We start from the raw sequence: 27406 nt of genomic DNA, 5'->3' as shown, positions 1-27406 counted from the left end.
GGCCAGAGTGCCATCGAAGGTAATTACAGGGAGAGTAAAGTTCTTTTATGCCAGCAAAAACACTGGGTGTTTCAGGGAATTTCAGAACCTGATTTCAAAAGGATCATACAGGGAGGAACTAAAATTTAGCATGGTGGACTCCTCTACAGCATATATTTGTAAGTATGAGATTCTGTAAAATAGTTGAATACAATGATGTTTGCTTGATATAAATGACTGCTGGATGTTTATTTCAACAGCAGAAGTGTTAGCAGTTTCCTTCTACAAAAACAAACTAGTAAACACACAGTTGCGTGGCCTAGGTTTTGAATACTTAAAACTTAAAGTGACATGTGTATAAGTGAAGCTTCTAACAAGCAACAAAGGAAATATTACAGTTTTAGAGTATGGTCTTTAATTTTATGTGTTTTTTGAGTGATTGTGTGTATATGTTTAGATAAGAATATAAAGTCAGGTATTTCAAAATTGTTTGTTTCAAAAATCATGCATTACTAAATGATTAGTTCCATCACATAATAAGCTGTACTGATTTCAGGTGTAGCTTGTTAGTTTCTATGAAGCATTAACTTGATTTTATGAAATTTCTTCATTCTTTAATGTTATGCCTAAGCACAACTACACATATTACTTTTTTTTTTAAAGGCAATAATTTTGTGTGCAAAATTTTTTTACAAACAAAATCTCACTAAGATAAAATTTTTTCTAAATCTTATATGACATGTTACACTGTAAAATAAATGCATTTAAATGCCAACACAACTTATGAACAGAAAGACTATCAGGATAATAAAAATGTTTTTAAATATGTTAAAGCCTCCCTTTAAGAAAATGTATTTATTTTCCTATTAGTTTGAGAAATTCCATTTAAATATTAGAGGAAGTTGAATCTATTCCTGGCTATATTATATATCTGACTCTATTAATAATAATGCATTTAAAACCAGTCTACAAATTCAATCTCATAGATAAAAAAATTGTCTTTCTTTAAAATAATCAGGAAAGAAGTTGAAGTCAAAATCAAATGGAAACCTAAACTTGTTCTAAATATTCTAGGCTTAGATAGTAAAAGGGCATACTAGTTTTACGTAGAGGATATTAAATAATAGGTAAATTAACACACAATATTAAGCAAGAAAAAAATTTTTAATAAAGCAATGGAAAACACAAATTAAAAGTATAGGAATTTTTATAATATCAATGCATGAAACTAAAAAAAAAAAAACCTAAATAAAGAGTTAATAAATTAAAAATGGGGATAATCATAATCCAGTAGTTACAAAGTGGAAAAAATATTTGCTTAAAATGTAAGGCAGGGTATTTATAGAAATCTTTGCCAAATATGTGTTCTCCATAAAGCACGTGATAATTTTTTGTTTGTTTTTATTATTATTTTATCTTTAGGTCAATGGAATTTTTCCACATATCTTACCACCAGTATGAGAAAAAAATGATTATTGTTGATGTGAAGCTTGGTGAGTTTCTCCAATTTAAATCAATTCTATACCTTCTCAGTTTAAGTCACTCTTTCACAGGAAACTCTTTTTCTTGTCAAAATAGAATTGTAGTTCTAGGGAATAGTTGAGGCTCATTTCTATTTTTACCAGTAAATGACCATGTGTGCTCTGATTTAAAGGGTCTAATTTCACCAAAAATGTTCTTAATTGGATTTAACTATAAGCAAGACAAATATGATTTATCAACAGGATATTTTAATCAAATTCTAACTGTCAAGAACTATACTTTAAATTTTCTTTAGAATTTACTCCTTTGGGGAACAAAAATATTTCTTAAAAGTTTGCAATTGTAAATAGGAAAGTGTTTCACTCTGTCACTCTATGTATTGGTAACTCTAGACGTGGATGCGCTACTTAATGATAGATATTGTTGAACACAGGACTGCAGACATTTCTCTTTAAAACCACTAGTTATTTTGGAAGTTCTTTGTCCTCACACTGTGAATTGTATTTTCTTCGTTTTGTCAGATGAAGTTCCAAAGTCTGCCTTTTCTATTCTCCTTTTAGAAAAAGGTATGAGAATTATAATTTCTAAAGTTTACCTGCACTCCATCTTCCAGAATTTGTTTGAAATACTTTGTTTTCCGTATCCTTGTTTAATCTCCCTTTCCCTTCATGTTTAAGCCTTATACATTCCTTTACTATAATTTTAGTAGTGTTGGTTGGAAGGAGTAATAAACTCAGAAGTTCACTCTGTTCTAGTACTAGAATCTGGGTTAAATATCTGTGCATCTATCTCTTGGTTTCAACGTCAAAGGCATCACAAGGACATGGGGAGTGTTCTGTGATGCTCCAGCAAAGTGGAGGTGCATATTGACACTGAATCCAGCAGCAATGGAAAGGGGGAACATAGGCATGCAAGGGACATGCAGTCCCAGGCATCTTACAAGATGAACAGTGTGATTCCAGGCACCAGGACAGTAACCAACAAGTTCCATCTCTTAATAGACTAGAAAACCAGAAAATGTCACCAAACACAGCTTTAGTGATCGAATTTTTCTATGTAAAATACATCTTCTACATAACTCTGTCACTAAATATTTACAAAGGAGGATTACAGGGAATGTATGCTGACACCCTGAAACACGAATAAGATTAACTAGAACAATTTAGGAAGTCTGAGCTGAACTTTACAAAGAGGAAGGAAGGCAGTCTGATAATGCATGCCTCCTGCGCATGCAGAAGACTTAGGAAATACTTTCTGAGGGGCAGGGTATAAGAAGCCGAAGGAGGATCAATCAGATTAACTGGAACAGAAAGATTATGCACACGTGCTTTTTTTTCTAATATTTGCAGTTCCATTTTAGAGAAAAGGAAATTAGGCAACTGAGAGTTTAGTTAATACACCTAAGTTCACACAGCTAGTAAGAGCCTGAACTCAAGCACATGTCTGTCTGGCTTCAGAGCCCAGGATTACTTTAATACACCCTGCCACCTCTCAGGAGCTGCAGGAGCCCCCTAAACGCCAGTGCACCTGGAAATTAACCTTTGCTGTGCTTCTGTCCTTGTGGGTGTTGCACACTAGAACTGCCTTGCTTTTGTCAAACAGGTCCATGAAATTTTTAAAATAGGATGACCTATCAACAGACATGAACTTTAGAAACACAGATCACCAATGTATGCACGTAGAGCCAGTAGATCAAGCAAGGCGACAATGAGGTATAAAAACTCTGAGTAAAGTAGAGCTGGGAGCATAAGTCCAGGCCAGTGGAAGGCAGAGATGACCCGCAACACTGACAGGAAAGGCATACGAAGGAAAGAAGTCCTCCACCATCCTCCCACTTACAAGACAGGCAGAGAGTCATCAGGGAATCTGTGTCTTAGAGGCCATGGCAGAGATGGAGAATCTTGAAACCTGGACAACATGAACATAGTTGAGGGTCTGATTTACACACAGGATCAGTTAAGTACAGCCAGTCACTGCAATGTTTTCTCAGCCTCCATTATTTCAGTGTTAATCATCTTCAGTCAGATTTGTTCTTCTAGAAAAAGACTTATTTTCATCACACTATTATTTAAAGTCCTCAGTGAGTTATTCCTACCAACAGAGTAGAGCCCAGCACTGAAGGCCATCCAGAATCTACCTGCATGAGCAAACACATCCCTATAATAAAGTCTCCCTTTGCTTTAATTTGCATGTATCTATATTTGCACTCAAGAGTCCTAATTTTGTCCCAACCTACAGAGATATTTAACAGTCTGTCCCTTGGTCCCCCTCACAGCAGAAACTCATACAGATAGTGGAGTCCATCAGATCACAGCATCCACAAGCTCTCACCCAAACCTGCAAATACTCTTAGATTTGCTCCTGCTTTCCCCACCCCTCCCAGTTACAAGGAGAGAGTAACTTCCTCCTGTGCTTCCATCAAGACGTCTCAAAGTCCAGGCTCCCCCATTCTGAATCCCTCCTCCTCCTCCTCATTTTCCAGAAACCTGAAATTCTACTGATTTTCTTTCTCCTATGTCTTCATCTTCGGCCAGCCTCAGGCTGAACCACTCCCAGTGTTGCCTTTGTGAATGATGTCCCCAGAGATGTGCGGGTCAGGATGGCCACACAGCGTAGCCCTGCCTCTCCATCTCCAGTATGCCTTTCTATCTACAGCTCTTAGAAGGAAGGAAGGAAAGAAGGAGGGAAAGAAAGTGCAAATAGTCTATATAAGCAGGCCTGTGTGTCCAGGTCTCCATTTCCTCTTATTTTCTTCCTTCTTCCTGCCCTTGCCACTCCACTGAAACCACACTCACTGGGGTTATAGATGACCTTCTTGCTTCTGATGCACAGTTTCAGTCCTTTGTTCTCTGAATTTCTACCCATCTATCTCTAAGAGTTAGCCATTTTTCCCTTTTGATAGTTCATACCTTGGTTTCTGTGACACTTTATTATTCTGATTTTCCTCCTGTAAGCCTCTCTTTATCAGTCTCCTTCTGAAATATGTGTGTTCATTCATCTGTCTGGAGCCACCTGCTTTTCTCAGGTTACACTGTCTCCTGGACCATCTCCCCTTTACTTTTGGCTTCTCCTATGTGTTCTTTGAAAACTGCCCATGTTTACTTTGAGGTTGAATCTCTTACCTGACCTTTTTTCCTTTCTTTCTCCCACCAGGAAGAGCCAATACATCAACATGTTTGGGAGGAGGAATTACCATAACATGTTGATGTATCCCTTCCCACTATTTCTGAGGCCACCTTCCTCATCTAAGCCTGTACTGTCCCTCCCCTGGACTCTTGCGGTCACCTCCTAACCGGTGTCCCCAGTTCCACCCTGGCCAGCCTACAATCCATTCTTTCACAAAACCAATTTCAAATGTTAACACGCCTATTCCATATTTTCAAACTTTCACTGACTTCCAGCTTCTTACTATGAAACTGATGGTATGGAAGGCCTACGGTGCTTGGCTTCTCCCTCCCTAATAACTTCATCTCCTACCACACTCCTACTGCAGTGAACACTTCAGAACCTCTTTGAGCTCTCTCCCTGCCACACTGTGGACTCACACAGTGACCACATCCTTTCATTTCCTCAGCGAGGATTTGACCCACTGCCTCCTGACCTGGATCCAAGCTGCATCTCTCCTTCACTCAGCAGTCCCTGCTCATCCCCTAGGTTCCACTTCACCTCAGTGCCTTCTCGCACCACCTCCAGGTCTGGTTAGGTTCTGCTCCCATGTGTACTCATGGGCCCTGTACTTTCTGTCCCAGAGTCCCCACCGCATAAATTTTCACTGCCTGTGAGTGAGGATGGGAAGAGGAAAGACAGGATCTATGTAGACCCCTGGCAGCCAGAACTTGACACATCACAAGTGTTCAACAGAGGATTCCCATGAGTCAATAAAGACTGATATAAAACTGTTTGTTCTTGATAACTCATTGTAGTTAAGTGTGAATATATATTTAGCAAAATATTTCCAGCCCTCATTATAAAGTGTAGATTTAATTATTAACAAGTGTTTGAGTTTTTTCCTCAAAATCCAGAATTAAAAACTTTCTATGCAATACATTGTCAGATAAAGCCTGGGCTGACTAAACTCTACCTGAATTTTAAAGTCAAAGTTACACTGACCGGAGTGGGGAAAGTCAGGTAAGCGACACTCCACTCAGAATTTGCCCTTAAAAAATCTCACTTTTTACTTGGCTATTTACAATGTTTTATTTGGTTAACTACAAAGAGGCCAGCTCTTGTTCCATATATTGAGAGATCTTCCTATAAAAATGAATTACTTGACATGAGAAGACTTGGAAGTTGGTGAATTCATTGTTGGGAGGCCCTACGTGGAAAGATTTTTTTGGAAGAGCTGTATTTTTTGTAAAGATGCTATTAGAGAATAGGTGGGCCAGATGGCTTCTAAAGTCACAACTCAAAGTGCGTATATTCCTATATTTTCAAAATTATTTATGACATATTTATGAGTCATTTTGTTCTCGTCCCTCCTTCTCATTCCCACAGTAGTTGTGCTCCATTAACTTCAAGAGCCCAGCCTTATTTTTTATGATTAAACTTTCTGTGCTCTCTAGAAATAGACTCTAACATATAGTAATTTTAAATGACTAAATTATACTAAGTAAATGCTGCATTTCTCTAGAAAAATGAGCAGGCGGAATTGTTGGATTTGTAAGATGTGCAGAGATGAATCTAAGAGACCCCCTTCAAAGTAAGTCACATGTAAATTCTATTACCATTTTAATGCATATTTTTCACATGATAAGTAGGTGTATGTTTATTCAACTTCTGTCAATACATTTTGCTCAGAAAGTAAAATTTGCATTTATACATGAGTAATTCCACCAGAAGGGTAATCATGTATTACACTAAAGTTCCATTTTCATTATTCATGGTTTACACTTGAGAATTCAGCAAGTTAATGTTTTTAGAGTGTCTATTATGAACAAATATTCTTAGATTTTTTTTAAGTCCTATATAGCTAAAACTTTACATGTTAAGATGAGATTCTTTGATCCAAAATATTTACATAGTTCAAGTCCTTTATCTACAAAGTGCCAGACCTTATCCCTGGTTGGAAAAGGTGAGACTGGAGGGATAACCAAATGCTCATCAAGTGTCCAGGTCTCTTCTACACTTTGTCATAACTCAAAACGCAGCTGTTTGGATGGGGCAGTGGCTATACTAAAGTGGAAAGTGTAATGCCTGAGGAGGGTAACAAACCATTTGTGTGGATTTGCTCACCTCAAAGAACCCCCAGGTGGAGGATCCCTGTGGGGTTAGCCAGGGAGCCCGACCGTCTGCATGGAGACTCAGCTGTGGACACACGTCGCCATCCCCGTTACCATTGGAGATCCTGGAGTGCAGGCTCCCGCCCTGAAGTGCCCAGACATCCAAAGATGCTGACCAACTACCACATTTATGGGGAATGGAGAGTCTCTGGTGGTGGGTGGGAGAAGTGGGAAGACCCAAAGCTCAGCATTTCAACTGACCAGCTGACGCTGCTGAACTGCACAGACCTGTGTGAGAAGAAAGAGGAGAAGGCTGGTTTGGGGACAGCTTCCTTTGCTTCTGCTGATAATTTTCATAGAGCATCACCATCAGTGCTTGGCTTCCTTCTACCTGCCCTGGAAACCATCCTCCAGGAAGGCGAAGGCCAAGGAAAGAGAATTCATGTTCCTCACAAACCAGGACATAACGGTTACTTGATAAATGCTTTACATTCTTGACCTGACTTAATTTTCATGATAACTTTGTAGATAATAAAACTGAAGCTTGTAAATTTCAATTTAGACTAATAGCTATTGAGTCCAGCATAGGAATTAGAACCAAGGACTGTCAGACTCCAAACACTCCTCATTCCTCTCTGCACAATGTTGCAGCGGCTCAGATGTTCCCGCATCTGTTTGGTACCTGCTCTCTCTCTACCCAGAAGAAGGAGGGAGCACAGAAGTGGATCATGTTATCAGAGAATTCGGTAGAGGGAACAAATCTGATTAGGATTACTCTGATAAGGGAAAATGGTAGCCATGGGAAAGCATGAAATAGGAAAAACCACAAGCAAAACTGGGATTAAACCAAAACCAAATTTAGCTTCACAACTTTACCCCTAACCATAATCACCCTAATCATGATGTATCTCCATAAATCTTATGCCCCTTAGAGGCACAGGAATTCCCTTGCCAACGATCACCAACACCAAACTCTGAGCTACTCCAAGACAGCAACAGCCTCTCCTCCCATCATGAAGGTCTTCTTCTTTCCTACATGATGATTAGGTCTGCTTTACACCTTGCCAAACGCTTTTCATCTCACTGGATTGAAAAGGTTATTTTAGGCTTCTGTTTTTAGAGTTCTAATAAGAGAAGAGAACAATGAGTCAGACACCATTTCATGGAAATGTTTGTTGAAAGTGATATCCACGGCAGTGTACTGTTAAGCCTCAGCAATGATGCAAACAGCCCGTCTAGAACTAGCAAACGTCATCTGAAGGCTCAGAAAACAAAGGATATTGGACCATTTTAGGACTCCCAGCATTTTCCACGTCCCAGATTACTTTTTTAGCCTCTTTAATCTGCCTTCATTGTGTTAAGTACCTGCTAATGCTGATGGCTGTCTCGTCAACACTGAGTACTGAGCTAACTATACCAGGTAACAGCCGATGGGCAGTCCTTGCTGGTATCTGCAGTGGCCTTTGATTAGATGCAGTCATTACAACAAGGAAAATTAAGACTGTATCATAAACTGAATGGCAGTTTATGCATTGAGTATTTTAAAGGGGGGAAATAAAATGACTCACAGGTAAGAACAGTCACCAGTTCACCTCAAAAAGCCCACTAAAATGAACAGAAATGAAGTCTTGAAGCCAGTATCTTCCACGGATATTTTCAAAACCGTAAATAGCTTTTCTCATATTGTTTGGATCAAATGTAACTTGACATATCATTCAGATTAATAAAAACTAAAACCCTCAATATGTAAAAAAAAAAAAAAAATCAAATAACCAACCAAGAAATATTTATCCATAGTAAATACAGAGTTACTAACCGTATCACATGAATGCAGGCCAATAGGTTTTGTGGATAAACTCTAAGATTCTAGTAAACATGTGGGCAAACACATGGCTGGTGGCCGCAGCATAAGACCGACCATCCTTTTTAAAGCATTAGTTCTACTCCTGTAAATCTCACAAGGAATTACCTTACCCGCAGGCATGGCAAGCCTCAATGACAGCTGGGGCATATTTGGTTTTATTGGTAAAAAATTAGAAATTATCAAAACACTCATTGAGAATAATTACATACACTATGGCATGCCCCCTTGCATGGTCACTGTAAAGGATAGTGACTATCAGTGATTATAAATTTACAGTTATAAATTATAACACTATAAATGGTTATTAAGACAATTGTGAAGACAGAAAAGGCTGATTAAAAGGGTGTGTGTGTATATATACATATGTATGTGTACATGTATATATATACCCACACACACATAAAGCATGCACACAGACACATACACACACACAAACACACATACACACATGCTCAGAATGATTTACTTCTTGGTTAAAAGCACACAAACATGCCTACAACCAAAATACTAAAAAGAAATACATCACAACTTTAACAATAGCAATTTGGGGTACACAGACTGTAGACTGTAGAACACTGATTCTTCATCTTTTTAAAATTCATCTTAAAACATCTCATCAGATTTTCAAGTTTATTCTACTTTTATATTTTTATCATTCTAACCACTTAGTAAAAATAAAATGTAAAAGATCACTGAGGAAACAAATTTCCATCCAAAACTATAGAAAAAGAGAGTACAACTATATTGTGACATTATTTTCAAGATAGCGTATTTCTACTTACAAAAAAAAAAAAAAAAAAACCGCTTGAGAATATTTTAGTGCAATGAGAACCTTTTGTTTCTTTTCAAAGCCTGACTCTGGAAGAGGTATTACAGTGGGCCCAGTCTTTTGAAACACTGATGGCTACAAAATGTGAGTATCATGTATATGTCATTTGTTAATAACTAGTTAGTTTTATGCTTGGAGGAAAGGAGGCACTTGATGCATGTGCTGCTCTTCTCACATCCTTCTAAATGGCAATGGCCAGTTAAAACTAGAAACCTGAAAACAGTTTGTCGTGTCAACCACTATTACTTTCTTTGGTGTTAATTAAAGCAAGATTAGTCACTGTGAATGTTTATTCTTCACGGGTATATGTGTAAAATCCCATGGAAATATGCTTAAATAGTAACACATACTGAAATATACTACCTTACTGCAGCTTTCTAAAGTTATAATTAAAAACAAAAAAACCTGACAATTTGCTGTTCTCAGTGTCTTGAGAAGTAGAATAAATTTGAGTTTTGATGTTCTAAAACTCCTCAAAGTTTACTTCTAACTTTATCAGTGTCTGACTGAAGTGGGACTTTATATAAGTCCATATTTAGTTATATGTGTCAGCATTCAGATGGCATAAATGGAAGATGATAGCAGTGGATGTGAGAAAGATAAAGTCAGAGGCTCAACACAGGAAAGTGAAGGAGCAGTCAACTGCATTTGGTTGGAAAGTTGGGAGGCTACAAGGAATGATAAGGGCCTTCTTAGATGGTGCAGTGGTATAGAATCCACCTGCCAACGCAGGAGATGTGGGTTTGATCCCTGGGTCAGGAAGGTCCCCTGGAGAAGGAAATGGCAACCCACTCCAATATTCTTCCCTGGAAAATTCCATAGACAGGGGAGCCTGGTGGGCTACTGACCATGGGGTTGCAAAGAGTCGGACACAACTGAGTGACTGATCACATACACACACAGACACACACACACACACACACAGAGGAAATGATAAACACAGAAGACAGGTACAAAAACAATTAGGGGAAATGCAAAGAAAATTCCTTTGTTTGCTGAACTTGGCAATTTTTTCAAAATGCCATTTGTTCCCCTCAAATGTCTGCTAATGATTAATATCTCTTTTTACTTGAGAGTCCCTGTTAGCCTCTCTGTGACTGTTGAATCTGTTCACACCTATTGACTGCGGAAGTGGAGTTGGCTGTGCTTCCAATTTGGGCTTTCCACGTGGTGCTCGTAGTAAAGAATCCGCCTGCCACCAGTGCAGGAGACACAAGAGACCCAGGTTCAATCCCTGAGTCGGGATCATCCCTTGGAGTAGGAAATGCAAACCCACTCCAGTATTCTTGCCAGGGAAAGCCCATGGGCAGAGGAGCCTGGCGCGCTGCAGTTATTCTGGGCAGGGTACTTCCTGTCCCCAGGGGCTCGCCATGCTCTTCTGACTCCAGGGCCCCACCTGGTCTGGAGACTGCTGTTGCTGCCCGGCCTGCAGGGCCACGGCGCAGGCGCGGAGGCCTGCCCCGCCTCCTGGACCCTCGGCCAGCTGCCCTGGCTCTCACAGCCACGGCCCCGGCTCTGTCACCCCGAGCCCACCTGATGCAGCAGCCCTTCCTGGTGAGCAGGGAAGCCCACACCTCTTTCTCTGATGCCATCACCTTCGCCTCTCACTTTTCAGGGGGACCTCACAGTCTGTGATCCAGTTTGCCAGCATGATTGCCGATTTTAAGATACTCTTTCTGGTCAATTTTAGGACACTGGTATAGGAGGAAGAGACAAAGGTGTAAGTTCAGTTGACTACACTGACTAATCCTCTGTTAATAATTTGGAGTTCAGTCCCAACCACCAGCAATCCACATTATGCAACATTGCCAAGATTAATTTCCCTCCTGGAGTTTATTATTCTTCATCTGTAGAATGGTCTGATGTCATCTCTCCCTTCAGCATTGCTGCGCAGATTAGATATACACCCCCTCGCTCAGTGCCTGATACAGATGAGGCACACAGTGATTGAGAGTTACTTTTCTTAGTAAAAAAGTGCTTGTTTTGAATACCATTCCTTTTTCTCCGCTGCCTACTCAGAAGTCCAAAATCTCCAACTTGGTTCAGCTCTGTACCTTACCCCAGTGCTCTTGCTAACACGGACCTCCAGCTCTGTCCCTTAACATACATGCTCTTCTGCCCATGTGATGACTGTTTCACCTTCTACATCCATGACTCCTTGGTCCAGCTCTGCACTAAGTCTTCTCTGGCTCCTTATCTACTCTGCCCACCCTTAAAGGAAACATTCAACTGCCACCCTCTCTTCTTGGAAAGCTCTTGGAAATATATTTTTTTCTCTCTTCTATTAGTTAATATCATTATTTACTTCGCTTCTAATTATAGCTGTTTTGTGTATTGGGTTTTTTCCCATATCCCCTTTCTCACTAGATTATAAATTCCTAAGAGCACAGATCACTTCTCATTCACCTTTCATCTTTCCTCCCAGAGGCTCAAAGCGTGCTTTGTACCTAATGGGCATGCAATAAATGTTTAATGAATAAATACGAGGCAAACGCTACTAAGAAAAGATCAAAACACCAAACCATATTATGTATGTGCCAGTCTTCTCAGCCTTATAAACAAAGTAAATGAAGTTAATTACTTGGAAAAAAATTTCAAGTGGGATCTTGGCTAGACTTGGCAATTTCGAGATCTAGCATTATGAGACTAAGTCTAAAGACAAGATGAGCAGAGGGAGACAGCATACTGCTCTTTACAGAAATCACCAAAACGGGGTAGGAATCTTACCAGAAGTTGAATTACTGTGAAATTCATGTAGAAATTCAACAATCACACAATTAAAGGCGGATAAAACAAATAATTTTCTGAGACATGCAATCAGAAACATAAAACTAAGAATATAAACATTAAATGTGCCAGAGAATAGAGTGTGTTTACATTAACCAAGGACAGGAGTAAAATGCTTCCTCTAGCTAAGACATGTAGATGCCTCCATATAGATTAAAAGACAGTTTCTAAGAACATGTAGTTCAGAAATCCACAGGGAAAAGTTTCTCTCAAGGGGCAAATTTTGAGCTGAGGCTTAAATGACTCAAATTTTTGTAATTTGATAAAGAGTTCTGACTCTAAGTGTGTTAAAGATAGGGAACAGTTTTAGAAGAAGTAAAGACTAATGAGTGCTTCTTTCAATGAAGGTATAGGATTCCTCAGGATTTGCTGTGAAAATTGGTCTCATTAAAAAATCTTCACAATGAATTAAATAAGAAAGTACCTTTCAAAAGATGATAGAAAGTCCAAGTTTCCAAACATCAACGATTTTATGAAAAAAAAAAATTATTTTCAAATGGCATAAAAGTAGTAACTTTTTGAATGGATCAGGAAATAATTTGTCTGAGCTATTTACTCACTGCCCCATAAAAACACCTGAGTATTATCAAAGATTTTCCTTGAGTGAAGCTGACCTAAAACATGTCATTGCACCCCAAACTATTACCAGAGTGAGAGGCATCACTAAGATGTAAAGTAGAAAGACAACCCTGTGGGTATTTCTGAAGGCTAAATCCAGTAGAACTAGAAAAGAGCAGGGGGCCAATGGTCACCTAAAACCTGAGGGCTCTACAAACTGGAAGGTCAAGACTGAAAAAGAATTAAAATCAAAACTTTGCTTAACCAAAGTTTTTATTATTATTTTGATTAAAATGTTAAAGAGTGCAGAAGGCTCATACATATATTTACCGACCAAATCTCAAAAGGTGAGGATAGAGGTTTATTTGTGTTCGAGTAAACATAAATAAAAATAAGTTTAAAACGGCAATTAATGCCCTTGGGTGAGTCATTAAATCCTTCCGTGTGCTGGGCTCCCTTTCAAGCACCAGACAGTGCAGTGAGAGGCCCAGAGGGTCACTGTGCTCAGCTCACGTGCACCCTCTAGAGGGAGGAGAGAGACAAACAGGCAAGCCACGCAATAGATCAATTAATTCCAGAAAGCAGTTAAGTGCTTTGAAGAGAATAAGCCAGGCTGTACGACAAAGAAAGGCAGGAGTAAGAAGGAAATTCAATGACATGATTAGAGACAAACTGTGCTGCTGCTGCTGCTAAGTCACTTCAGTCGTGTTCGACTCTGTGCGACCCCATAGACAGCAGCCCACCAGGCTCCCCCGTCCCTGGGATTCTCCAGGCAAGAACACTGGAGTGGGTTGCCATTTCCTTCTCCAATGCATGAAAGTGAAAAAATAAAGTGAAGTCGCTCAGTCGTGTCTGACTCCTAGCGACCCCATGGACTGCAGGCCACCAGGCCCCTCTGTCCATGGGATTTTCCAGGCAAGAGTACTGGAGTGGGGTGCCATTGCCTTCTCCCAGAGACAAACTGTAGGACAGTGTAAAGTTTTGAGCTCAGAACTGAATGACGAGGAGTGGCCAGTAGCACTGGGGTCAGAGAAACCCAAGCAGAAGACAGGCCCTGAAATATGAGTGAGGTTAGCATCTTCAATCAACCAAAAGAAATTTAGTAGGACAGGAGCACAAGGCCTTACAGGCCACATGAACAACCTTAAACAGCAGAGTAATGAGCATTAATGTACTTTTACAAGTACCCTTTGGTGGGGGGTGGGTAGGTAAGGGAGGAAAGGGTATTAAGAGGTACAAACTTCTAGGTATAAAATACATAAGATACAAGGATGCAATGTACAACACAGGGGATATTACCAATATTTTATGATAACTTTATACAGAGTACAATCTATAAAAATATCAAATCATTATGTTTTATCCCTGACAGTAATATAACAAGTCCATTAAAAAGTTAATAAAAGTACCCACTGAAAAAAAGAAGCTGAGAGACTAGTTAGAGGGCTATTTCAATAAACCAACTAGGACTGGAATTCAGTGGGGAAGACAAATCTAGGAATCATTAGCATATAGATGTTAATCAAAGCCACAGGGCCAAGAGATTACTTAGAGGGAGAGTTCAGAGAGGTCAGCAGAGATCCAGACAAGGGGCTTAGGTGCACAGGAATATTTCCAAATCCAGAGATGAGGAGGAGTTTGTGAAGGAGGTAGAAAGGAGGGTCAGGCGAGTGAAGGATGACCAGAACGGCTTATTTTCACTGGAGGCAAAGAAAAGAGCACTTCTGGGGGTGTGCACTGGCTAAGGCTGCAGGGGGGTCAGGGAAGAGGCAGAGGGGGTGACCATGGGGAGTGGCAACATGGAGATCAATGGTGCCCTGACTAGAGGAGTCTGGGGGTTATTACTGGTTTTACTTGGGAAATAGAGCAGCACATTTGCACATGACAGCAACCGTTAGTGAGGAAGAAACTGATGGCATAGAACAGAGGGGGGCGCCACTGTAAGAGCAAAGGAGAACCACAAGGTAACCGAGAAAGCAGAATTAGGTCGGAGCTACAAAAGAATTGTTTGGCCAACCCAAAAAGGAGCTGGGATCCTTCCCCTCAGGAAGAGAGTTAGAAAGGGCAGGTACAGTGGAGGGGGCTTGGTTGATTTGCTGGAGAGAAGATAAGGGAACCTCCGCCTGATTAAACGTGTGTCCTCAGCTAAGTCTGAGGCAGCAAACTGAGGAGAGGATGATTTGGCATTTTAAAAGGGCCAGTTCAGTTCAGTTGCTCAGTCGTGTCCGACTCTTTGAGACCCCATGGACTGCAGCACGCCAGGCTTCCCTGTCCATCACCAACTCCTGGAGCTTCCTCAAACTCATGTCCATAGAGTTGGTGATGCCATCCAACCATCTCATCCTCTGTCGTCCCCTTCTCCTCCTGCCTTCAATCTTACACAGCATCAGGGTCTTTTCCAATAAGTCAGTTCTTTGCATCAGGTGGCCAAAGTATTGGAATTTCAGCTTCAGCATCAGTCCTTCCAATGAATATTCAGGACTGATTTCCTTTAGGATGGACTGGCTGGATCTCCTTGCAGTCAAGGGACTCTCAAGAGTCTTCTCCAATACCACAATTCAAAAGCATCAGTTTAAAAGGGTAGAAAATTGTTTCTTGAGAGTTTGGAAAGGCACAATATTAGCGGAAGATAGCAGCATGACTATCACTCAGGGTGATACTGAGTGCCCATTTAAAAATTTTCAGTGATGATTTCAAGTGAGAAAGCACGTTGTATATTTTTCCTTGGCCTGTTTCCATTCACTGGGGCACAAACACAAGAAGAGACACGTAGTTAAGCACTTTTAGATCAGCACGTGTTCTGACTCTGAATTAAGATGGCATCAATCTTAATTTTGGTCAAAATCATCCTTAAGAGTACTGAATGCTTCCTTCGGTTTCTAAGCAGTCACAGCCACCGCGGACAGCCTTGGAAACGCCAGGTGGAAAGCGCAGGCTTATCGTAGTGCTGGAGGCACAGCGGCTGCTCCACGCCGTGAAGGCCTACGCTGCTGGGGAAGCTTCATCACGGCAGAGGGTGGACCCTGCAAGTCACTGAGGGACACCATCGTCCCTCCAGGGTGTCCCCTCAGCTCTCCACATCTGTGCTGCTCCCTGGGGACTGGCAGCTTCCTCCACCATCCTTTATTCTCTGCTTCGCTACCCACTGTGGTTGCCAATGGTCGCCCTCCTCAAGCTCATATTTCCAATGCTGCCACACCCAGTCCTTCCTGCTTGGCACTTTAGGTTTCTATAAGTTCTCATGGAAATGCTCACCTTGCAGGGAAAACAATCGAACAAAACCTGGCCTCTTCTAGACCTCGCTGTTCAGTTAGTACATCTTCTATTTTCCTCTCAATAAACCAAAAGTAGCAACAGTACCTCCTATAAGCCTCTGGTCTTTGGTGCTTCCTGGATGCTGAATAATTAGAGGCAGTCTCTTTACTTTCCTAAACCTATAGACAGTCTCTTTAAAATACAGACGCATGAGAGATCCAAAAGCCTGGATGGACCAACATTTCCTTATTGGGACCAATATTTCCTTATCTGCTATCTATGACGCAGCAGGTCGGCACAGGGCATGCAAAGGTGAGGGCAGGGCAGTCCTCGTTCTCAAGGGGCTGGCAGATGAGGCGAGAGTAAGAAGTAACCCAGCAAACAGAATAGACCCGGACACAGATGGAGATAGAATGAGAATGAAAATAAGTGTGGATGATGTGCTGTTTGTCAAATGACAGGAAGTACCTATTTAACCTACTGGAGGGACAGGGGCTTCAGAGAGATTTTTTTCAGAAACTGAGATACCGAACCTGCGTCTGAGATCAGGGTATAAAGCCCGCCACAAAGAACTGCATACACAGCAGCATGGTGGTCACACACTACCTGGCCAGGAACAAGGCTCACATCAGGATGGGGTTCAGGGGTGATGGGAGGAGGCTGGAGAGGTGGGGACTTACCATCAGAGCAATGGCAGAGGCTGAAGGCTATAAATAACCTTATAAATAATCTGGTCATGGCCAGATTTTTGATTCAGAGATTTTTCTCTAGTAAAAGTGCAGAAAAGACTGAAAGCAGATCGGATGGATGAACTTAGACTTTTTAAGGATAGAGAGTTTACAAATACTCCCCTCAAATCATAAACAAAAGTAACATATAAAAGTAAACAGACGATAATGCCATAAATAAAACAGATGGTGTCTTTAATATACAAAAAGATCTAGAAATTCAAGAATACACTAACAATGCAAAGGAAAACTAGGCAGAAGATTTGAAATTCACAGAAAGAAAGGAAATCAGCTAGAAGAAAGAAAACATGCTTAAGCATTAATATTTTAAAATACAAATTTAAATAATTACAAGTCACTGGTTTTACACAATCTGATTGGAATGGAAGGAGTGAGTGGGCATGTCAACACTGCTGTTACTAACGAAAAATAATGAAATCTTTCTGAAAGAATGTTATAATAGGTATCGGGAATCTCTAAAAATATTATATCATCAATCTAGTAATTCTACTCTTTCAATTCTAAGGAAATAATTAGAGATGTAAAGATTTATAACCCAAAATGTTCAATTGTAGTATAAGTTACAACATATAAAGGGTAAATAATCTAAACATTCAACAATGACAACTTGGCTAAATATAATATAGTGCAGCAGTCCCTGCAGTGGATCATTACAACCTTGAAGAGTTCAGTTTAATTCAGTCACTGAGGAAGGCTTTCTTATCTCTCCTTGCTTTTCTTTGAAACTCTGCATTCAATGGATGTATCTCTTCTTTTCTCCTTTGCCTTTAGCGTCTCTTTTCTCAGCTATTTGTAAGGCCTCCTCAGACAACCAATGAGTCAGTTATTTGCATCAGGTGGCCAAAGTATTGGAGTTTCAGCTTCAGCATCAGTCCTTCCAATGAATATTCAGGACTGATTTCCTTTAGGATTGACTGGTTTGACCTCCCTGCAGTCCAAGGGACTCTCAAGAGTCTTCTGCAACATCACAGTTCAAAAGCATCATTTCGCCAGCACTCAGCTTTCTTTATGGTCCAACTATTCAAAAGAATCAATTCTTTAGCACTCAGCCTTCTTTATGGTCCAACTCTCATATCCATACATGACTCCTGCAAAAACAATAGCTTTGACTACATGGACCTTTGTTGGCAAAGTAATGCCTCTGCTTTTTAATATGTTGTCTAGGTTGGTCATAGCTTTTTTTCTAAGGAGCAAGGGTCTTTTAATTTTAAGAGTAAACAGGAGAAAAAAAGGAGTAAAGAGAAAGTGTTTGCAAGAGTGATACAAAATTGCTGTCACTGTATAATGTCAATAAGGTAATTTGAGAGTGTGTCTGTGAAAATGAATGAATACTGTTTAGATAGAAAGTTAAACATGAGCAAAAGACTGAAAGCAAAAGGAAGTATATCAAGTTGTTAAATTCTGTATTTAAAAAACACTTAATAGTACTTTAAGTTCTTTTGCTGTACAATAATACAGCTAAAAGAAGTTAGGAGAAAAACCAGAAACGATTAATGTCATAGAAGTCAAATCAGAGAATTTTAATAAAACAGACTTATTTTAAAACTTCATGCAGAGGCTGGTAGAATTATGGAGCTCATTTTCCCTGGTGGTTTCTATTAAAAATAAAATGGATTCAATATTGCTTTAGAAACATTTCCGATGGCAGACAGCTGCACAGCTCACTCTTAGGATTTAATGCATGCCATGAGCCTTGCCGCCTTGCAGAAAATGGTCCTGGGATAGATGGGCCACCATTCTGACCCAGACAAGAGCAATGTCATGTTAGTTTCTTACATCAAGATACCAGCATGTGTCACCTTGTGCATCGTGGAAATACTAATTTTGGTGACTAATTTATGAAGAACACACTAGGGAGCACCAAAGACACCACTCTCATTCTTCAAGGAAAACAGTGTACACTATGTGTGACATAAGCGTAGTTCTTTCATCTTCTCAGTTTAATGAGCAGTTCTGCTGTTTATCCCTATTAGTCTGCTCAAGCAGAATCGAGGTCTCTGCAGCAGAGCGCTCAGAATGGACCAGAACAAGCCACACTGAGCTGCATCACCTGATTTGGAAAAAGCTTTCCCACCTTGTAATCCTCCTGTTGTAGAGTCAACAGAAATGCTAAAGTGAGCATCTCAGTTCTGACTTTAATAATAGCTTGGATTCCTGGAACTCTTGTACAAATGCATTGTAGGCTGCTTAACTTGCCTAACATAAAAAATTATCATATGAAAGACAAAATCCTATAAAACATACCCATCATGTGAGCACTTGTTCTACACATCAATCATATCAGAAAGTTCAGGTGGTCCCAGTCAGCTTTCACTAGGTTATGATACAGTAACACATGGTACGAAAACCCCCTAATTTATTACAAGAAAGATGTCTTTCTTGTTCACACTACACAATGACTGGGGTCAACTGTAGCTCTGGTGCAGGTCTGGCCTTCAGACTAAAGGAGCAGCTCTCCCAGAATGTGTCCTGCTCACAGTGGGGAGAGGAGCAATGGTGGAACTGCCTGATGAGCCTCGAGCCTTCTGTTTGACCTGCACATGGCTCTGTGCATCGCTGACACAAGTTCAGTGAGTAGGGCTGGTACAAAGGGGACGTGAAAGCACAATTCTCCTACAAGAAGGGCAGGGATAGTTGAGAACTATCACCTTCTACTACATTAGATATCTATATAAAATTACATGTGGCAACACAGAGATGGCTTCATCAGCAGAGGACTAGGGAATATTGAAAACTGTTGAACTACTTCAGTTCAGTTCAGTTCAGTCACTCAGTCGTGTCTGACTCTTTGCGACCCAAAGAATCGCAGCGCGCCAGGCCTCCCTGTCCATCACCAACTCCCAGAGTTCATTCAGACTCACGTCCATCGAGTCAGTGATGCCATCCAGCCATCTCATCCTCTGTCGTCCCCTTCTCCTCCTGCCCCCAATCCCTCCCAGCATCAGAGTCTTTTCCAATGAGTCAACTCTTTGCATGAGGTGGCCAAAGTACTGGAGTTTCAGCTTTAGCATCATTCCTTCTAAAGAACACCCAGGGCCGATCTCATTTAGAATGGACTGGTTGGATCTCCTTGCAGTCCAAGGGACTCTCAAGAGTCTTCTCCAACACCACACTTCAAAAGCATCAATTCTCCAGCACTCAGTTTTCTTCACAGTCCAACTCTCACACCCATACATGACCACTAGAGAAACCATAGCCTTGACTAGACGGACCTTTGTTGGCAAAGTAATGTCTCTGCTTTTGAATATGCTATCTAGGTTGGTCATAACTTTCCTTCCAAGGAGTAAGTGTCTTTTAATTTCATGGCTGCAGTCACCATCTGTAGCGATTTTGGAGCCCAGAAAAATAAAGTGTGACACTGTTTCCACTGTTTCCCCATCTATTTCCCATGAAGTGATGGGACCGGATGCCATGATCTTCGTTTTCTGAATGTTGAGCTTTAAGCCAACTTTTTCACTCTCCACTTTCACTTTCATCAAGAGGCTTTTGAGTTCCTCTTCACTTTCTGCCATGAGGGTAGTATCATCTGCATATCTGAGGTTATTGAGATTTCTCCCAGCAATCTTGATCCAGCTTGTGTTTCTTCCAGCCCAGCATTTCTCATGATGTACTCTGCATAAGTTAAATAAGCAGGGTGACAATATACAGCCTTGACGAACTCCTTTTCCTATTTGGAACCAGTCTGTTGTTCCATGTCCAGTTCTAACTGTTGCTTCCTGACCTGCATACAGATTTCTCAAGAGGCAGGTCAGGTGGTCTGATATTCCCATCTCTTTCAGAATTTTCCACAGTTTATTGTGATCCACACAGTCAAAGGCTTTGGCATAGTCAGTAAAGCAGAAATAGATGCTTTTCTGGAACTCTCTTGCTTTTTCCATGATCCAGCAGATGTTGGCAATTTAATTTCTGGTTCCTCTGCCTTTTCTAAAATCAGCTGGAACATCAGGAAGTTCCCAGTTCACGTATTGCTGAAGCCTGGCTTGGAGAATTTTGAGCATTATTTTACTAGCATGTGAGATGAGTGCAATTGTGCAGTAGTTTGAGCATTCTTTGGCATTGCCTTTCTTTGGGATTGGAATGAAAACTGACCTTTTCCAGTCCTGTGGCCACTGCTGAGTTTTCCAAATTTGCTGGCATATTGAGTGCAGCACTTTCACAGCATCATCTCTCAGGATTTGAAATAGCTCAACTGGAATTCCATCACCTCCACTAGCTTTGTTTGTAGTGATGCTTTCTAAGGCCCACTTGACTTCACATTTCAGGATGTCTGGCTCTAGGTCAGTGATCACATCATCGTGATTATCTGGGTCATGAAGATCTGTTTTGTACAGTTCTTCTGTGTATTCTTGCCACCTCTTCTTGATATCTTCTGCTTCTGTTAGATCCATACCATTTATATCCTTTAGGGAGCCCATCTTTGCATGAAATGTTCCCTTGGTATCTCTAATTTTCTTGGAGAGATCTCTAGTCTTTCCCATTCTGTTGTTTTCCTCTATTTCTTTGCATTGATTGCTGAGGAAGGCTTTCTTATCTCTTCTTGCTATTCTTTGGAACTCTGCATTCAGATGCTTATATCTTTCCTTTTCTCCTTTGCTTTTTGCTTCTCTTCTTTTCACAGCTATTTGTAAGGCCTCCCCAGACAGCCATTTTGCTTTTTTGCATTTGTTTTCCATGGGGATGGTCTTGATCCCTGTCTCCTGTACGATGTCATGAACCTCATTCCATAGTTCATCAGGCACTCTATCTATCAGATCTAGGCCCTTAAATCTATTTCTCACTTCCACTGTATAATCATAAGGGATTTGATTTAGGTCATACCTGAATGGTCTAGTGGTTTTCCCTACTTTCTTCAATTTGAGTCTGAGTTTGGTAATAAGGAGTTCATGGTCTGAGCCACAGTCAGTTCCTGGTCTTGTTTTTGTTGACTGTATAGAGCTTCTCCATCTTTGGCTGCAAAGAATATAATCAATCTGATTTCAGTGTTGACCATCTGGTGATGTCCATGTATAGAGTCTTCTCTTGTGTTGTTGGAAGAGGGTGTTTATTATGACCAGTGCATTTTCTTGGCAAAACTTTATTAGTCTTTGCCCTGCTTCATTCCATATTCCAAGGCCAAATTTGCCTGTTACTCCAGGTGTTTCTTGACTTCCTACTTTTGTATTCCAGTCCCCTATAATGAAAAGGACATCTTTTTTGGGTGTTAGTTCTAAAAGGTCTTGTAGGTCTTCATAGAACCGTTCAACTCCAGCTTCTTCAGTGTTACTGGTTGGGGCATAGACTTGGATTACTGTGATATTGGATGGTTTGCCTTGGAAACGAACAGAGATCATTCTGTCATTTTTGAGATTGCATCCAAGTACTGCATTTCGGACTCTTTTGTTGACCATGATGGCTGCTCCATTTCTTCTGAGGGATTCTTGCCTGCAGTAGTAGATATAATGGTCATGTGAGTTAAATTCACCCATTCCAGTCCATTTCATTTCGCTGATTCCTAGAATGTCGACGTTCACTCTTGCCGTCTCTTGTTTGACCACTTCCAATTTGCCTTGATTCATGGACCTGACATTCCAGGTTCCTATGCAATATTGCTCTTTACAGCATCGGACCTTGATTCTATCACCAGTCACATCCACAACTGGGTGTTGTTTTTGCTTTGGTTCCATCCCTTCATTCTTTCTGGAATTATTTCTCCACTGATCTCCAGTAGCATATTGGGCACCTACCAACCTGGGGAGTTCCTCTTGCAGTATCCTATCATTTTGCCTTTTCATACTATTCATGGGCTTCTCAAGGCAAGAATACTGAAGTGGTTTGCCATTTCCTTCTCCAGTGGACCACATTCTGTCAGATCTCTCCACCATGACCCGCCCGCCTTGGGTTGCCCCACGGGCATGGCTTAGTTTCATTGAGTTAGACAAGGCTGTGGTCCATGTGATTAGAGTAAACTACTAGTTTAGATTAGATTGAACTACTTGGCTGGCCCCAAAAGACCCTTCCTCTGCTCAATCAGGAAGGAAGTTAAGGAAGACACAGATGCAGGCAAGTTCTAGAATAAACTCTTCACTATAAAATGAAACTAAACATAAAGACAAACACAAATTCAGAATACTATAACATGGAATCTCATACTGGTTTCCAAATTATCCCCCTACCCCATTCCATCCACTCAACCCATGCAACCAGCCTGGTGGCTAAGTCTCATTCCAGGGTCTGTAGATTTCATCTGGCAGCTCATTTTTCCCCTATTCCACAACTTGTTTATTTTAGGATCCTGTTTTCTGTTCCTAATGAAGCACTCAGTCAAAATTTCTCCATGTACAAAGTATAAAAAATTGCTTTTTATTTTCTTAAATAGAATTCCAGTTCTTTCAATGCATACTGCAAATTATTGGCTTCCAGCTTTACTTGTTAGGCCAGAAATGGTTTTCTATTTTGATTTGTTTTGTTTCATGATGTGCCTGCCCATTCAGCTCTTTCTCTAACAGGAATGCCAATTGCTACATCTGTATTCTCTGACCCCAGTTTTCTGTGCCTGTGATGAGGTTAGATACATCTTAAACTGCTGTGAAAATAACGTTCTTGTTTTAAGTTTAAGGTATATTCCCCACTGGGTAGAAATATTGAATCCCATATCCTTTCCTGTGTTACATTTTCATATATGCCCTGCCCCCATCTCATCTGTCCTCTCAATTCAAACATGCTTCTTTTGAACCATCTTCCACCCAATGTTCTGAAGGCTACACTTGCTTCCATAATAATAATGAACTAAGCTCTAATTTTGTGTCTTCCTAGGGTAGCACATTTCTTGCAGATCACCAACTTTCCTGAACTCTAAAGCTTCCTCAGAAAGCATTATTAAAATCTGTCTCCATTTGAGTTTTTCTCATGAACACAAAATACCTTAATTGTCATCTTCATTTTTGTATATGTGCTAACAAGCAGTAGAATCCAGGAGTCAAGGAGCCTGGTTTCTATGCTAGGAAACTCATTAGATCCACTGTCTCATGTGAAGATTTAGGAAAATATGATTTTACTCACCATAGCCACTCCCTCTGATTACTATTATTTCTTGCAACAGTTAATGATTCTAAGTTATTGTTCATCAAAAGCCTATGTTTCTTCTTCATTGATAGCCTTCTTCTATCAATGGAAAGTTACCCCATTATCTACATTTAGCAATCCAGTTTCTCAGGTGTGCCAAGAGACTTCCTAGCCACCAAAAGAAGTTTTATGTTTTCCTCAGAGTGTTCATCTTTAATCTTCACAATACTTGATCTCCTCAAAGATTCTTACTAAAGTGCTAGATTTGTGAAAGCTCACTTAACTCTCTTCTTCAAACACGAGCACCCACAGAATAGTGGCTTAATGGAGAATGTTCCTCCCACATGTCTGCCCTTATCTTCCCACTTCAGAAAAGACCAGAGCACAGGATGGCCATCTCTGGCATCAAGTGTCACTTAATGGTTGTTCTGCACACCCTCACTGTGCTGTTCTAGATTCTGGGACAGTTTCCAACACCCCATCTGAATTCCAGTCATTGACTAGTCCTTCATTTCTGGTGTGAACCCTAAACCAAGAACATGAAGTTCAATTTTTCATTATCCATATTCTCCTGCTTTAACTGCATATGAGACACATCCCAGGCTGTAGAGCCTGATCACTTTATCATTTCTACTTGGACTGGATATTTTCTTTTCAATCTTAACCAGCCTGTTTAGCTTTAAACCTTGCTCTTATTCTCTAGTTTGTCTCAAGGTTTTACATTTTTCATCTCAGTTTCATGATCAGAGCTCTGTCCACTGATCCCATTTAAGTTCTGTTTCTGGGTCCCTGTGACCTATCCCAGCCACATTAGTAGGCATCTTGCCCTGAGTTACACAGAATAAAGGGATGAAGGAATGACCCCACCACTGACTGGTGTTGTCAAAACACCCTTCCAATGCATAGAACTAAGTGAGATGTGGAATGTATATGTGTATCATTATATAATATATAATATATTGTTAAATAATTTGGGGTCTCTGATTCAGGCATTAGTTTTAAATTGTACTACATATTATTCAGATTTTTTTTATGATTTTGACCCATGAAAATAAACTAATTTCTCCTCTACTTCTAGATGGCCCGGTGGTCTATGCAGCATACTTAAAAACAGAGCACAGTGATGAGAATATTAAATTCTGGATGGCATGTGAAACCTATAAGAAAACGGCCTCACAGTGGAGCAGAACTTCCAGAGCAAAGAAGCTTTATAAGGTTTACATCCAGCCACAGTCCCCTAGAGAGGTAACCACACCTGACTATGCCGGAAACTGGAAATCAACACCTCCCAGGAAAGCATTAGTGTCTGTCAACCACACATATGTGCCAGCAGTCTATACCCAGTACCTCCTATAATGCTATGAAGTTGGTATTGTTAACCTCAGTTTACAGATAAGAAACCTAAGAATCTGCAAAGTTAATTTATTAATACCTTCTCCAGTATCACACAGCAGTTAAGAGGCAAAATCAGGCCTGTCTGGCTCCAAAGCCTCTCCTCATTAAATTATCTTAATTCTCAGGAAAGTATAAAAAGAAGTCCTTGTAAGAAGAGTTGACTGCGCTACAAGGACCTACAGATACACATACCATAGTGGCGACTTCCCTAGTAGGGCAGGCAGAGTGGGCAGAGTCTGGCCCACCCCACCAGGGCTCCTGCTCTGCTTAGTTTAAAACCAGCAGAGGGGTCACACTGTTACTACTGCCCATCACTTACAACTGCAGAAAGAAAATAGAGTTACAATGAAATAGATACACTGAGACTCCTCCTGGTGGAGAGAGAACCAGGAGTGAAAATTCTGATCATGAGGATGAGGACAGATGGTTTATGAGATTCCAGTCTCTCAGGAGAGTCCGACATTAATTGACTTGTTCCTCAAAACTCTTGTCTGGAAAATACTTGGTTTATTGAAATAACCACTTCCCTCCCCTATTTTTCTACTTCTCTTCACTTTCTTCCCATTTCAGGAGATGTTCAGTTAAATCAACATCTATGACTATTTAAGGAAGGTAAACTTTAAAATAGCACCAACTTCCCTTTCCTTTAAAAGAGGACTCCATCTCATAAACGTCCTTCTTTGCAGACTCCACTAACAAACCACTTGCATCCGCCTAAGTAAGCAGTGGTTTCTGAGATTTCCTTGGTCATGGGCTTAATGTTTTGTGTGTACGTGTGGTTTTTTTTTTTTTTTTTTTTTTTTTTTAATCTGGGATGTGGAGTTGGATGTTTATTTTTTAAAAAAGCAAGGAGCTTATCTCATACAAGTCTTTTAAGATGTCAATGAAAGTGCAGACAAAATTACCCTAGTCCACTGAAAAGTAGAGCAGGAAATAAATTAAACCTTTCCATTCTATTTTCATCTTCAATTATGCCTACTTATGCTTCACATGTAATTTTACTTTGCAGATTAACATTGACAGTTCAACAAGAGAAGCTATCATCAAAAATATTCAAGAACCCACTCAAACATGTTTTGAAGAGGCTCAAAAAATAGTGTACATGCACATGGAAAGGGATTCCTATCCCAGGTTTCTGAAGTCAGAAATGTACCAGAAACTTCTGAAGACTATTCAAGCCAACAACAATTCTTGACCACCACTCAAAAGCTTAAATTGAAGATGGTATACAGAAAGTGTTGGTTTTGTTCTTCTCATATAAAACTAAATAAACAAAATCAGAAATAGAGTAGAAAAGAAATATAAGAAATCAAGCCATAAGTTGATTTCTGGTTCTCAACTAGAAACAGATCCTGAAATGGACAGACTACAGAACTCTTATAACATGAATAACACAATCTATGGCATACTTATGTAGCTCACTTAATATATATGGAGAAGGAAGGTCTTTCTTCATAAATAACATACGTAACATAAATAACAAATAAATATGAAAAAGGGATTTTACTGTACAAATAAACTAAATGATAAGGTTTTTATTGTACAAATCAACTAAATGATAAACTTTTTACCATACAAATCAATTAAGTGGATTTTTTAATTAATGAGATTTTGCTGTCATAATGCAGATAGTTCAGTTCTTTAAAAATTGTAGCTATATGAGTTGTGTCTCTAGCATGAATGTATTCTTTGAACAGAGTGCTTATAGTAACTTTTTTAATAACTAGTAGACAAACCTGGTGCTCAGAGTATCATCAATAGTATTATATCATGAGCAATATAAAAAGATGTGTTCTTGAAAGATATTTTTAAATTTTCCTGATATTATGTTCATAACTCTACTTCTATATCATATATATCTTCCACATGTAAAAAATTCCAAGTGAGTCTAAGCTATTTAAATGTATGAATTTCCTCATTTATTTCTATACTTATCTTGCTATAGGGTAGGAAATTTGGTTCCTATATTTTGAGATTTTTTTTCTCACAATGTGAATGCATCACAATCCTGATAATCAATAAATACAAATATAAACTAAAAACTTTATAAGTATGCTATTTTTTTCAAAGACATGATCAAGTTATTTTTCCAGCTAAAAGACTGTTTTATCTGCCCTATTATAGAAGCTTCTCAGACTCTGTCAGGAGATTCTAGAGAAAGAACTCATATGTCTGTTTGACTTGCTTTGTTCAGCACATAGCACAAGATAAATGTGCCATAGGAATGGATAAACATTCTTTACTTTTG

General features: G+C 39.9%; 1 protein-coding gene across 5 annotated transcripts; it reads left to right on the top strand.

Moving 5' to 3' along the window:
• RGS13 (regulator of G protein signaling 13) lies at positions 1 to 27406 on the top strand. Of its 5 annotated transcripts, XM_070767924.1 has the most exons (8): positions 1 to 158; positions 1402 to 1472; positions 1983 to 2027; positions 5516 to 5589; positions 6092 to 6160; positions 9396 to 9457; positions 24842 to 25008; positions 26168 to 27406. In XM_070767924.1, the coding sequence occupies exons 5-8, from the start codon at positions 6096 to 6098 to the stop codon at positions 26351 to 26353; spliced, it is 480 nt and encodes a 159-aa protein (XP_070624025.1). In that variant the 5' UTR covers positions 1 to 158; positions 1402 to 1472; positions 1983 to 2027; positions 5516 to 5589; positions 6092 to 6095; the 3' UTR covers positions 26354 to 27406. The 5 variants fall into 5 exon arrangements, with proteins under 5 accessions (XP_070624025.1, XP_070624024.1, XP_070624023.1 ...); XM_070767923.1 differs by lacking the exon at positions 1983 to 2027; XM_070767922.1 differs by having other exon boundaries at positions 5516 to 6160.

This window comes from Bos indicus, chromosome 16 (genome assembly GCF_029378745.1).
Source record: "Bos indicus isolate NIAB-ARS_2022 breed Sahiwal x Tharparkar chromosome 16, NIAB-ARS_B.indTharparkar_mat_pri_1.0, whole genome shotgun sequence".
Taxonomy (NCBI): Eukaryota; Metazoa; Chordata; class Mammalia; order Artiodactyla; family Bovidae; genus Bos; species Bos indicus.
The sequence above is the reverse complement of the archived record's forward strand: the minus strand, read 5'-3'. Positions and strand labels throughout refer to the sequence as shown.

Excerpts from the sequence above, each read along its gene's own strand:
- RGS13 (XM_019976954.2), top strand. The coding sequence starts at position 6,075 with ATGCTGCATTTCTCTAGAAAAATGAGCAGGCGGAATTGTTGGATTTGT. Across the intron at positions 9,458-24,841 it reads AACACTGATGGCTACAAAAT|ATGGCCCGGTGGTCTATGCA; the intron begins GTGAGTATCATG and ends CTCTACTTCTAG. Across the intron at positions 25,009-26,167 it reads AGCCACAGTCCCCTAGAGAG|ATTAACATTGACAGTTCAAC; the intron begins GTAACCACACCT and ends TTTACTTTGCAG.